The sequence below is a fragment of the Scatophagus argus genome, chromosome 17, assembly GCF_020382885.2.
Source record: "Scatophagus argus isolate fScaArg1 chromosome 17, fScaArg1.pri, whole genome shotgun sequence".
Taxonomy (NCBI): domain Eukaryota; kingdom Metazoa; phylum Chordata; class Actinopteri; family Scatophagidae; genus Scatophagus; species Scatophagus argus.
In genome coordinates, this window is record NC_058509.1 from 15,954,627 (window position 1) to 15,969,206 (window position 14,580).

The following is a 14,580-nucleotide window of genomic DNA, read 5'->3' on the forward strand; positions in this document are numbered from 1 at the left end:
CTGGTATGGCTGTAATATGCCTGGGGTAACGTGGACTTTGGTTGTTTTTCGGTCTGCGGGTGTAAATGTGTGAAGGGATTTGACATAAAGGACATATGCTGCAGGCTGCAGCGCATGCAGCTACACTCTGCACACCTGCAGTAGTGACACTAGACTAGATGGATGGATGACACTAATGGTTGTGTCACTTTAACTCACAGAGGGGAGGCCTCCCTCTACTTCAAGGGTTAAAGTCAGGTTTTGAACACACTGCAAAAAATGTCAACCTTCACAGTTATTCTGAGTCTTAAATGAAGTAATAAACAAAATAAAAAGACACCGACCACTTAAGAACGATGGTGAACTCCTTTGAGGATAGATTATTATTTTCTTACCTATTCGGCTATAGGTGAGTTTGTCCACCGGCTTCAAAAAAAAAAAAAAAAAAAAAAAAAAAAAAAAGGTAAATTTTTTGCAGTGTGCTGCTGTGATCAGGGCGGGGCGGAGAGAGGAGGTTTCCTTCAGAGAGAGAGAAGGAGTGAGTGTGTGTATGTGTGTGAGTGTCTGTGTGTGTGAGAGAGAGCGAGAAGAGTCAGCTGGTCGATAAGTGCGGGCTGAGATCAGTGCATGTGTTCGTCTGTTTGCGTGTAGTGCGAGTGTGCGTTTACGTGTGTGTACGTGGGCAAGGATAGCAACTCCGGGGGGGGAGGGTTTTGGGGTGGGGGGCAAGGTGAAGACAACAGAACAGCGGACAGAGTTTTTGGAGGGAGACGCAGTTTGTGTGGACATTCAGACGAGGACAGTCGAAACGCGCCGCGTGCTGCTCCGTCGTGCGTCCTGACCTTTGACTACTGTAAGTACTTCTCCTGTGTGGGAACTCAGTGTAGCACACTTATGGCTCAAGTCAGTGTCACACGTTCTTCCTATAGAAGCCTTTTCCTCATGCACAGGGATGCAGAGGAGGGCAGACGCTTTTATTGGCAGGATTAAGACTTTACGGACGTGTTTATGCTGTGAAGTGAGCTTTAAATTTACTGCCCTTATCTAAAACTGTGTCAAATCCAGTACAGCCCGTGAAGAGGTTGACATGTAAAGAATACGGAGCATATATATCTGCATAATGTTGTTGACATTGTGAAGATCACCAGCTGGAGCCCAAAGTTGATTTCTAACACTACCTCACTGCATTAATGTGGAGCCGGGCTTAGTGATGATGGAAGGCTTTTCAAGACAAAACCTGAGAGAACTTCTCCTGGACACAGCAGTCAGTCTAGATGCTGATAGATGTCATTGTCTCTGTGCTCTGCAGTGACTGTTTCATCTCCTTACTGTAGCTGTACTTTGGTTGCTTCCACTAATTGGTACACTGTAAGGGAGTCATCTGAACCGACAGCACATAGAGGAACGGCTGCATTGAGGAGGATAAGCTGGCTGAGTATGTCCATATGCTTGTGTGTTTTGATGGTCTGTCATAAAGCTCCATTAGCTGTGACTTAATGTAGGCTAATCTCTACAGACTGCCAGATGTCCTCCTTCCTTCCTTCCTTCCTTCCTTTCTTTCTGATGCATAAAAAAGACTACAGGTCTGTTCAGACCTGTAAGAGCCTCTTAATGGCAGACCTGTAATACTGTGTGTAAGGTGCAGGTGCAGAGGAATACTATACTGATAGAAACTGTTGCTGATGAGGTTGCAATGCTGTCCTTGTATTTACTGATGAGAAAGTACTGTCAGAATCCAAATGTCAACCACTCAGTGTCAGCATCAGAACTCTGTTGTACTTGGACAGATGTAGGGGTGTAGTGGGTCTCTCTCTCTCTCTCTCTCTCTCTCTCTCACACACACACACTTTCACATGTGTGGCATTATTAAGTTGCTCCTTGCCCCATTTCATTCTCTAGATCTCCCCATATGACCAGTAAAGCTGAATTATTCCCTTTCTCTGCAGGAGGAACCACAAATGTCAGAAAATGTCAAGCAGTTGGAGCTTTGGCTTTGCTTTCAGGCTTATTAGCGACACAATACAATCAGCCGCACTTGCCCTTTTAGCCAGCAGTTTGACTGTTGTAAACACAAGCATAAGCTTATGCCGGAACATGTGAGATATAAAACTGGTTGCAGTAAAAACAAATAAATATAAATATTATATATCTATATATATGTATATAGAAGAGAAGCTGTATTTTCAACATGTATGCCACTGTGCACACACATTTAGACACAGATTCTCAGTCAGCAGAGCAACCTAAAGATAGCAGAGCCCCAGTGGAAACAGTAATTAGTGGGGTGAAAAGAGAGGGAGAGGCGAGGAGAGCAGAGGAGGAGGAGGAGGAGGAGGAGGAGGAGGAGATATTGTTTGAACCATCTGATATCTGTTATATAATGACCGGTACAATGGAGACATGCTGGGAGAGAAAGTGAAGAGGAACCAGCAGAGAGTGAGAGCAGCTATTTAGTTAGAGAGATGCAGATTTCTCTCTCTCTCTCTCTATCTATCTGTGTGTGTCTGTGGATTCAGTTTGCTGCACCTTTGTTAGAAGCAGTATCATTTCAATAGCGTTTCCCTGAACTTTGTATTGTGGGCTGCAGAAATATCCATGTTAAAAAGCATTTTTTTCTGTGTGGATCAATTCCTATTTTACTTGAATAAAAATAATAGAAAAAATAGTTTATGAGACAGACATCTCTAAAATATTACTGCAGCTTTCCATGAAATTGGGTGGGCAGATAAGAGTTGTTAGAGGGAACAGTCATTTAGATTTTGATGGTGATCTGGGATTTCACCCAAAAGATTTTCTAGCCAAAACAATAAAACAAATGGAAATGGAAATTTGATCCAAAAAAGGCATCATGCAGGCACAAGGAACCCATTTTTCTTCATATTTGTATTGTGTATATATATATATGTATTTATAAATATATGTTGGAATGAACTTTGGGGTGTAACTACAAGTTGTATAATTGTTCTGAAAACAACAACTCTTGAAAGTAAAATGTCCTATACAACAATGCATAGACATCCAGTAGTTTTTATGCTCCAAGTAACGTAAGACTCAAAGCTGAACAGCTTGAAAAGGAAATTTTCTTATCCACTTTTCCAAACACAAACACACAGATCTGCACAGCTTCCCCTTGCTTACTTCCAGCAGATAATGCTGCACAATGCAGTGGCAATAGCTGACTCCTATTTCAAGTTCCCTCAGCAAGCTTCTCCCCCCTCTTCCCCAGCAGTCTGCAGGTGGTGAGTGGTGATGTGTTGCAAGCTTGGAGAGGTTTTCTTATTTAGTCTTAAGCCCCAGGCTTTGTTTGGGAACTGACTTGTGTGCGTGTGTGTGTTGTACACAATGGCTGTGTTTACATTGGATTCGGTGTGCACGTGTTCATCCACGCATACACATTCATTCGCACATGCAAGCTTTGTTGTCTCTTGAGCAGAGAAAGAGGTGCAGGGGTTTTGTCTTGTTTGTATGTATTGGGAGTACCCAGTACATACTGGTTTTTCAAAGTTGTTGCCTGGCATTTAACATGAATCACCACACTCACCTGGGATGGTTGGGCAATTTTGTGGATTTAATTCTTTTTTGTGAGTTAGCTTATTTAGATTAGATTACTTTTCTCTTTTTCCTTCTAGCTTCTAGTTTATTTTGTAATTTTGTGTTTTCCTCTATAATATCCGTTCAGTCAGTTTAGTGATAGATGCTTTGTTTCCTCTTTTTCAGGCAGTCTGTTTTCTGTTCTGTCTCCTGTTTTCCATGTACAGGGTGCTGGTAAGAGCAGAGGGAACACTGAAGGCACACCATGGCCTTAGCAGGATGTCCTGACTACTTCTTACGTCACTCAAACTACCAGGTAAATATTTTGTGTGTCGTATGTGCACTTGACAGTGGTGGATGGCTGCAGTGAAGAACAGGTGACAGTAATGTTATCCTACAGTTATGTTTTCATAGATATATTATATATATATATTTCTATGTTGAAGTAGATTGTCAGGATGTCACCTTTTCCTGACATCTCAGAAATAGTAAGTGAGTTAAAAAGTTATAATAAATTAAAATAACAGCAGTTCATTGTCAATTAAATGAGCTCAAATATGCTAAAATGCTTTACAGAGCCGAAGAGAACTGCTGATAATTTTACACATTTACATATTCATATTGCACATTAACTTATTGTTGATAGGTTGGAATCTTTGCATTAGAAAAGGTGGTGTTAATAAGATAGGGAAAGACTTCACTTAGAGGACAGTCCTAATAAGTATAGTCATACAAACGTCTCTGTGTGTATCAACATGTGTACAGTGGCTCTGTGAGTCTACTTTCTTCACAGTGAATGACTCCTGGCCTAGTTAGGTGAAATATGGCGTCTCTGTAACACAACAGACCCATTTTCACTGTCCAACTGCTGGAGAATGAGCCCTTTGTTTCTCTGCTCGGATTTTCTCCTCTCCAACCCTGCAGTAACCTAAAGAATTTGGCTAAAGAGCATCGTGGAGGTCTAAAAATAGAACAAACAAACAACAATAACAAACTGGGGGCTTTGTTGTGTGACAGGCCTGAAAGCATGGGATTGATGGTATGACGTCGTACTGGGAACGACGGGACTATGGAGGTAGCTTCAGTTTCTTTATTTCTCTTAGTGGAGGTACAAAAATGCAGCTCCCTGCTAAACCCAAGCGTGGGACAGCTGAGCCCCTGTTGAGCTGACATGGAGCTGGACTGGTTCACGTTAGCTTCCAGGAAAGGGTATTGCACCAGTAAGACTGCAGTGAATAGTGAATTGAATCCCCATAGAAATCAACATTCCTCCACCCTGCATCTAATGGAGAAAAAACAGAGTTTGATAGTGAGAGGGAGAGAAGCGGGTTACAGCATTTCTGTGTGTTTGTGTGTTCCTATGTGTGTTATGTAAACCTCACCAGTTGACATGACACAGCATGGCACACACACACACACACACACGCCCACACACACACACACACACACAGTGGAGTCTCTCTGTGGGCAGTGACTGTAGGTTTAGTGTGTATAGATAAGACGCAAATGAGCCCTCTTTTCTGCATACTTACATAACGCTACACATAATGCCGGGCATGTTTGGAAATCTGGGCAACTCTCCAGGCCTGTCTCCTTGTTTGTGTGTGTGTGTGTGTGTTTGCGCGCACATCTGTCTGTCGTAGTGAGAACTTTGGGTCTGTGCCAGAGATGTCCCAGAGAAAGCCAGTAACTCTCGCTTTCTTTTTTCTCTTTTCCCTTCCATCTTCTCTTGTGCATGTGCATGAACTGCAGAATAGTAACAAACCACAGACTCAAAATTTAGCTGACTTATGACTTAAATGAGTTAAAAAGTGCAGAATGAATTAAGTGTATAACAGATATTCTCCCCTAAACATTAGTGTCCCGGCCAATAGTCCTTAACATGTCTGTTCTCTCTGAAAACATAGATTGCTGTTATTACTTTCTTTAAGCTATGAGAGGTCGGAGGTCAGTGGCTGCACGCAGCAGCGGCCACATCAGTCAGCAAGTTCAGTTTCATGTTTTTGCTTTCAGGGAAGCGAAGCCTTTGATGCTCTTCAGAGAAAGTATCTTGAAATGCCTAAATGTTAATGCTTTGGGCTATACAGTGAAACAAGAGAAGTTTGCTAATGATGAAAGAGATGTCAAGAGTAGTGATGACTAGCCATGAACAAGAGAAACTCAATTATGTCAAACTGAAACACCAATCTTAAGATTTCCTCTACCAGTTCTGCCAACTTCAAGAGCCGTGACATTCATCCAAATAAATGTATCAAGACTCCAAAATCCAAGATGAGAAATAACTCGGTAAAATCCAAGAAAAGCACAGGAAATGACCACAAACATACAGCAGGACAGAGAGTCAAAGCAAGCGGTCCTGTGAAAGAAAAGAACAAGAAGGAGGAGACATCATTCACAACTGGTTCCCTTGAACAAGGTCTCTTCATACACCCACAACAATCGCTTAACACTCTTAATTGACCTGTCAAGGATTTTAAAAGATGTAATTAGGAAGGAAGGAGCCTATCCCTGCTAACTAGGGTTGAGAGGCGGGGTTCACCCTGGACTGGTTGCCAGTGACAGTGTGAACCACTGCACCACTGTGCCGCCCCCAACTATATCAAAATTCCCATATTAGTGCCTGTAAAGCTCACTAATTAACATTTTAGATCCTGTTTGTTTAATCTTCATTAGTTCAACATTGTCTTGCATGTAGCCTACCATAAAACAAATGGTCATTTTTATATTTCAGTTTTTGTTCAGAGTAAATTACTAATCCAACACCGGTCTACATATGACTTGTTTGCAGAGCAGCTTCAGTTCTGTATCTACAGGATGCCTTCAGATGCAGCGCTGAGTGTAGGTCATGTGTGCTTTGGCAGTGCTCAGAGCCCAATCACTGTAATAACATACGTGAGACAGAAGAGTGTACATGAAGCGTAAAAGTATGCTTCAGATCGTGTCCTGTGTAGACAGCTGGATAGTTTGAAAAAGAAGTGAATCTGCCCCAACACGCCCTAGACAGAGGACTTAAAAATGTAGTCCAAATGTTGCGCTTTTTGGGTTTGAACAGTGCTTGGCTGCGCGACAATAGTTTGTAAAGATGGACCTACAAGAGGACGTGGCAGAGTTTTGGGGGTTGATGTGGGGTTATCTCACCTGTTTGAACGACGCCTCACTTTTGTGCAGATTTGCAGTAGTGCACATTGTTGTTTGCATGTTGGCTTGTGTTTCTTTAACGTGCTGAGTGACATATACTGTATATCAGAGGCCATTTAGTGGACAGGTTCTTGTGTCTCTAGCTAGTCAGCTCTAGCTGAAGCCTGCAGAGTTTCTCTGTCAGTCCACAGACCCTGCAGCCAAGTTGCCTTCCTTGGAAAGCTTTTGGCTGCCTCTTCTCAGAGCTATAAATCTTACTCTGGGCATTTATGGATGTTTTCGAAGCACAGAGGAGAGTTGTGAGTGTGTGTGTATGTGCATACATGCACAACAGGACCCCTGGCCACGGACTGTTCCTGGAAGCAATGCTTCCGCGTTCTTCTTTTTCCTAGAAAAGGGAAGATTGAAAATTTGTTTGGCTTTTATCCCCTGTCTTTCTCCTCTGTGGCTTTCTTGCCTCAGTGCTGTGTCAAATTAGACAATGTGTTAGAAGTTTGGTGGTATGTGCATACATCTCCAGACATGTGAAATTGTTATATGTGGAAAGTGTGTCTGACCTGTTTGGGCTAAAAATGATTGATCTGTTTTTTTTGTTGTTTTTCTTTTTTAAATCAGTACCTGATGCAAGTTTCACAAGTGAGAGTTTGAAATGTGTATGTTGCAAGTGCAAGTGTTTGTGTGTCTCTCTCCCAGACACACTTGCAGAGAGAGAGAGAGAGAGGGCAGCGGGTCACAAAGCCACAGTGTCATGAGGTCAAAGTGTCACAGGTCTCTGGACTTGAGGCTTGATGTTCCTCGAGAGAAGACTCGTGAAACCACTCTTTGTCTGACCTTCTGTAATCTGTGAAAGTAACACATTGTCTTACCCTTCGCTGACATATCTGACATGTTGAGCACACTGCATGGTCTCCACTTTGTGAAAGAAATTGTTCTTTTCTTCGCCTTTTTCAACAGGAAAGTATGGACCGCGCTTCGTCTCGTAGGCCCGAGGAGCTGATTGTTCCAAGCTTTCAGCGGGCAACTAATCAAAGTTTGCCACATCACCATGGTAACTGTCATCTCCTTTCCTCATCCAGTACATGTCAGATGTATTCAGGGATTTGAATAATAAAACTTAAATTATGGTCATAATTCGCTATAGTCTCTTTATCCACTCTTTATGTTATGTATGGATTGAACAGTTCAGTCCATATTTCACACATTTTACTTTTCCCTACCTGACTTTTTAGAAGCTCTTCACTGCCAAAACATATTTGCTGGCCCACTGAAATCTCTTCCTGCCCTCCTAGAAATCCCCCCCTCTCCTTCTCTATCTCCATCTACATCTAGGACATTTTCTTCCTTCATCACTGCAGGCTCTGCTCTCCAGGTGGAGAGGTTATAGACAACTGTTTAGTGCCCCACTCTTTTTTTAGTACTGCTCAGCACTTTTCTTCACCCCCTCCCACTCTCTCTGTACACACACACATATGTGTTAGCCTGCTCTCAATATATTCTCAGAAATTCCTTCAGCCATCATGGAAAATGGGAAATCCTTTTGGAAAGCAGCCAACTTGAGGAGAGGAGAGGTTGTAAATTCTTTCTCCCTGGCCTTTTTTTCTCCCTTTGGTTAAGTGGTTTAGTTGTCTGCCCTGCTGATGTGTGGTGGTCATGCTCGTGTGAGAGTATTAAATATTGGCTTCACGCGAATGGGGTGTTTATATAGGCCTGTAGGTCAGGCCAGTGCCGGGCAGAAGGGAGTTTACTGTAAGTAGGCCATACGTCTGTGGGGGAGGGGAGGGGGGGTTGATAGTAGAAGTGATGCAGTTCAAACTTTAATACAGGCAGTGACAGCACAGGTGATCCCAGAGTGATTAGAGCAAGTTTTCTGCTTTCACACAGTACCATACACCAAACCAAGCATCTGTTAACTTGAATGCCCCTTGTAGCATTTCTGACCCTGTACAGCCTTTTTCTTAATTGGAGATAAATATTGAATATGATATAACTTCCATGGAAAGAAAGTTTAAAGAAAATGGAGTCTAATAGGAAAACATGGTTTTATTGATGTAAAATTCGGTTCAACACAATGAAGTGCTTATTTAAAGCGCTAACAGACATTTAACAATCATAGAAATTGTGCCTTTTTTATCAAATAACTAATTAAATAACTAATTAAAGCCAAACTTAATCGAAAAATTAACATTTGAACATACAGTACATCAGTATGTTACAAACTACCTAAAATTATAGAAACCATCTTTGGGAAAAATATTATTTGACCTGTACTTTGAATTTTTAGTTTAGTCAAAGTCCCCTCTGTTAACATGGAAGGGAAGGGTTTATATATATTATATATAACACAACACCATGGGGTGATTGAGATGTTTTGGCTTCAGTTTTGAGGAGCCCTCACGTGGTCCATCTTTATACAAATTATATACTCTTGTAAAAGCACAAGAGTAGCTGAGAGTTTTACCTTAAAGTTCCAAGTAGCCAGATTTATGATGTCCTTTTTAGTAAATGTCAGTGTACTGTAGGTTTGTGCAGGTGTCCAGATATTAAGCTATGCTGATGCACCACTGAATAGCATCAGTTAGTTTTTCTGTAATGTTAATGTGCATGCAGGAGACACATTTGAAGAATTTTTACTGAATAGACACTATGAGACAAGATGAAGACTACATCTGTAACAATGAGTGAGATGTCTGATTGATGACTTCAGTGAAAAAGCCAGGGTCACAGTCACCCATCTAATGTTTCATTCTGGTTCCTGCACTAGAGAGAAACACCACATCACCCTCACCGATGGATGTGCTGTATATTTAGATCATGCCTGGCTCAGGTTTCATGCCCTTCATTTACGCTAGCCCTGTCTTTTTGATGGTCTAATGACATGTATCTTAATACAGACTGCGGTGGTGACCGCATGCAAGCCATCCGGTGTACACTCCCAGATTTAATGTTTTACTCAAAATGTTTAATATGTTTTTTTTTCTTTTTGTGTTAGTGTGTGTGTGCGCGCACGTGCGCTGTGCTTCAGTGCTGCTTCACTTACTTCACTTCCTACTGATTATTACTAAAAGTTTAGTAACTTCCACCTCAGTAACGATTCAGTAACATTCACTTTTCCCCTCCGTAATCTGAGAACTCACAAGTTCCACTTTCACTTTTTTGTCCATAAGGAACACATGTGCTTCCTACAATGCAAAATGTGACTAATTTAAAAACAAAAACACAGTGGTCTCAGTGCAGTGTAAAAGGATTTGGTGCAGGTGATACAATGAATGTGTAACATTACAACAAAAAGATACAAAATGTACCAGTGCATCTCTATGTCACATATAACTAGAGTGTTTTTATTGAATATAAAGGAACTCAATTGCACTTTGTCCTTGGAAACCTGAACATCCAGCTCTCTTCTCTGACCTCTAGACTGCCGTCAGAGATCGATGATTACAGGTTGTCGTGGCCAGGGAAAGGGAGCACTCATTCAGGGTATTCTGGGAATGAATTGGCCATGGTTGTATGGTGGATTTTTTTGTCAGATGCTTGCCAGAGTGCTGCAGCAATTCATCTACATTCAAAGTTGCAGTTAGCAAAAGAGAGGAAAGAAAAGACGTTTTCATTCTATATGTCCTCTGGCTTCCTCGACTAAAGCCAGCAGTGCAGTGTGGGCCAAGCCAGCAACGGGAGGAGGAAGAAGAATGCCAATGATACCATCATTATCCTCTTAAAGCTGCACTCGGCTCTGTTTTTATGTTAAAACTTATCAGCCTAAGAGCTGAAGAAAGAAAACTTTCCTATTCCCAAAATTAAAAGCATCTGTTTGGCTTGACTGAATGTTAGTTTTAAGTGTTACCACTTGAAGGAAATCTTGTCTGTGCATACAAAGTGACAAATTGGAAACTTGTGGCCTGTTTGGAGAAAGCTAAACTTGATCCTGACAACTAAACCAATGATTTTTCACTTCCTCCACCTGGGAGCTTATATTTATTTTTTTAAAGTAACTCCCAGAGCTATTGTAGTACCATCTTTAACTGGCTAGCTGTTTCTAATCAAAAAGGATCTTTCAGTATATGACCTTGAATTGGGCACTTAGGCATAAAAGAGGTAAACATAATTAAGAGTCTATGCTATTGCTTCTTTGAGGCTATAACTGATTAGCATTAAACACGAAGTACAGCTGAGGCTGTTGGGAATGACCATTATCATGCAGGTATTTGGTCATAAACCAAAGTAGGCTACTGGACAAATAAAAATGTTGACTTGATGATGATGGTGCTAGATGAAAAGAAAGGCAATAGCCAGCTATAGAAAAGTCAACCCTAGGGGAGCGTGGATGTCTGTACCAAATTTTGGTACAATCCACGCAACAATCCATGCAACGTTTTGTTGAAACATTTCTCTCAAAATAAGAAATGTCAACATGTTTGTGGCACTAAAACTTGCCAGAGTCATTTGCTTTTGTATAACATTGCACAGAAACCCTCCCAGTAGCTGTTGAGGTACTAAAGTCTGGCTCAAAGTGGCAGACCAACCAACATTCCAACCAAACAACTGTGCTGCCAGTATGGCTATGATGCACTTGTTGACTTCCAGTCCCTTCACTCATTCAGATTTTTTTCAATGTTCCACATTCATCTTTTTAGGATTTCTGGAACAACTGAAAGCATAAATTTTAAGCCCAACACTTGGAGAATTTTTTTTTGGTAATATCATCACAAGATTTCTGCATATTGAAGTTCTGAAAAGTTACATTTAATGCTCCACCTGCAGCCGTTAGTGTGTAGGAGACCAATGCAATACAATAAGACATTTTAACATGTTTACTATAAGAAAAGCACAGGTGTAAATATTACAATTATTATGTTGGAATTTCATTTATCTGCAGTGGTTCCTGTTTTTGTTCAAGCTCGCTCACTGTCACACTATTAAGACTTACTGAGACACTTGAACAGAACAGCCGTCATTGATATTATCAGTAACACATGCGCTTTCCCTACCTCAGTATGACAAGTCAAAATGTTTGCCCTGAAAGAGGTCTACAGTTTACTGGGTTGCTTTATGTAAGAACCATCTCTGACTGCTCTAGGCCTTTTCTAACTCTGCGTGTGTCCCTTCCGTGTCACCCCGACCCTTGTCCCACTCAACATCACATGGCCTTGTGTCTCAGACTGTCCTTTTTGTGTGCTTTTGAGTGTGTATTTGTGTCATGCATACCTCTTTGTGACCTGAGATCAGGCAGGCTGACTCCTGCTGTTTTTGGTACAGCGGCTTCTTTTTCTCTCAGTAGTCTCAGTGTGTGTGCTCTCAGTGTGTTTGTGTGTGCAGTACAATGTGCTTTTGCTTTTAATTCCCCTGTATAATTACATACACATGCTCATCAGCACTGCATAGCGTACATGGTGTCCTCGGCTCTTCTTGTGTGTGTTTTGGTGCCCTACTTTGTCCTGATCATTTGGCCACCATATGCCATGAGCAGGCTGGTGAGCATTCCCAGAGTGCTGTAATTTCTTCCTACAGGAATGTCAGGAATTCTGTGTGTGGTATTGGGGTGGGACGCACATAGGACCAAAGGGCTTTGGACACACACACATACAGAAACACATGGACACACACCCCACTTGTGTTTTAATGGACCTACAAAGTCTCACACTTATTCTGCCATTAACCTCCAACTGACTTTATTAGACGGATTTCTGTCTGACTAGTACATTTCTACCCACTAGCTGGCAGTGCACATGAGCTTGTAAGATGTACAGATTTAAAATACATTTCTGTAGACCTGGGAAGTAGTAAATAATCAGTCTGCAAGTTGAAGTCCATTTGTGTCAGAAGGAAAATAGATTTTGCAGTATTAAGTTCAATTAAAAAAATCTGCTGATTCAAAAATGGTCATCAAAGTACTCAGCTTAACTTACATTAGAGCTTCCAGATCCTGGACTGAGTTAATTAATCACAGGTCAGGGTAAAAGACAAGCACCGACTGGCCTTATTGACTGTCCTGCAAAAGCAGCAAGAGAGACCCTTTCATCCTGGTTTACTTTGGTTGGTTGTTCAGTCGGCGGGCGACCGTTGGTACCAACTTCCCGTGCTTGACAGGCAGCTCAACCCCGTGAGTGACAGGTTTCACATAACCTGACCAATGGCAAGCTTGTGTGGTAGTGTACTACACAGCCATGGGAAGCAGTCCAAGCCAAAGTGAAATCCAACACGAAGAGTGAAAACCTCTGTGGCTGTGCTTTCCCTCTCTCGCTCTCTCGTGCTCGAAGGTTCAGGGCCACAATGTTCTTCTGGCAATATTTGCACTGTTGACCATGTTAAATTACAACTAATTAAAGTTGCTAGTCAGAATGCTGTGGCATTGTCTCAGTATGTGCACTGCGAATGGGACAAAAGGTCAAAATGTTGAGCTGTGTGTTCAAAGTAAAGCATGATGTCTAACAGGATTCATTTAACAAGCACTTCTGACAAAGTAGCTTCCATTGTATTTACTCTGGCTGTCTTTTAACACAGAAATAGGAGAAAAAGACGAGGCACATCACATCATAGGAATGTCCACAACTTCACTGTTTGTTTTGTTTTACCTTTGATAAACCTTCCATGCATCAGCTGTCAAGACTACTGAGAGAAAACAACTGTGTTATCATTCTCGTTGTTCCTCAGCTGCTTTGTTCGTCTCTGAAGTTGGCTGCTACAGTTAAACCGCACAGATTCATTAAAGTTAAACCTCATTTGCAGAGAGAGTTACCACTACAGTTTATGAAGGATGAATTTTAATATCAGCTGGCTGTACGTGGTTTTAAAATAATCTCTCAGACTGGTACGCTCTGAGACGACACCTAGTGGATCTCTGCTGTCATGCAACTTTTACTGTCACTGTCACTCACTTTCTTCCTCCCCTCTCCACCTGTCCCTTCCCACTGCTTCTACAGATGATGATGTGGACCTGGAGCAGCTTGTGAATGACATGAACTCCTCCATGGAGAGTGTGTACTCCACGCAGGCAGACACGGCGCTGCTGTTGAACAATGGCCACGTGCACACTGCTCACCATCACCACCACCACATACATCCTGCCTACCCGGGACACAGCCAGGCTCACCGCCGTCACACCCCGCCCCTGCCCACATCCCCCCCCTTTAGAGAGAGGCTGCGGCACTCTCAGCCCATGCATATCCAGGCTGTCAGGTAGAAACACACATAACCTGTTCCCTGCATTGATTTATGTTAAGATAAGGACAGGTGGAAGCACTCACACACACACACATATAAAGACAGCACTGCCTTTTTTCAATATATGGTGTGTTTTCAATACTCTTTCTACACCAAAATGCTGCCTATCGTCATACATATACAGTATTGTCAGTCTTTCATTGGTCAGCCAGGACTGACATGAGTGAGTGTGTCTCCCTCTGCAGGTGCCTGCAGGAAGAGCAGCAGCTGCGTCCAGCCTCCCTACCAGCCATCCCCAATCCTTTCCCTGAGCTGTGCAGCCCAGCAGGCTCCCCTGTTCTTAGCCCCACACAGACCTCCAACAACCACGTAAGGACACCTACAGCACCTCACTGGCACTTACACACTCTCACTGAAATAAACTGACTGCGGGAAGCAGGTTATTGTTGGATGGTTTCTGAGCTCTCAGTGCTTGTTTTGGCAATAACAAACACCACCAACTTTCTGGCAAATCTTAATTGTTAATTAAAGTAAACACATACTCACAACATTACATGTTGCAGCATACAGTGAGAAGATAAATGCTCACGGCTGAATGTGTTATTTTATATATTTGTGAGTTTTTGAAGTTGATTGTCAGTACCACTATGGGCATGACAGAATATGACTCTTCCTTGTATTTGGTGTCCTTTACATGACCACTATTCCAGGGGTGTGGGAGAGTCTGCGTGTATTTATATGCGTGTGTGTGTGTGTGTATTTTGAAACCAGCTG

The 14,580-nt window shown here is 42.1% G+C and overlaps 1 protein-coding gene across 1 annotated transcript in view; it reads left to right on the top strand.

Annotated features, from left to right (window-relative positions):
• The first annotated feature begins 551 nt into the window (after positions 1–551).
• The window catches only part of LOC124074305 (growth factor receptor-bound protein 10-like), a 41,415-nt gene continuing 27,386 nt past the window's right edge, over positions 552–14,580 (top strand). The window contains exons 1-5 of the mRNA XM_046417065.1: positions 552–832; positions 3,738–3,826; positions 7,603–7,696; positions 13,566–13,821; positions 14,052–14,175. Coding sequence (XP_046273021.1) covers positions 3,776–3,826; positions 7,603–7,696; positions 13,566–13,821; positions 14,052–14,175 — 525 coding nt within the window. The 5' untranslated portion in view covers positions 552–832; positions 3,738–3,775. The remainder of the gene's footprint in view (positions 833–3,737; positions 3,827–7,602; positions 7,697–13,565; positions 13,822–14,051; positions 14,176–14,580) is intronic.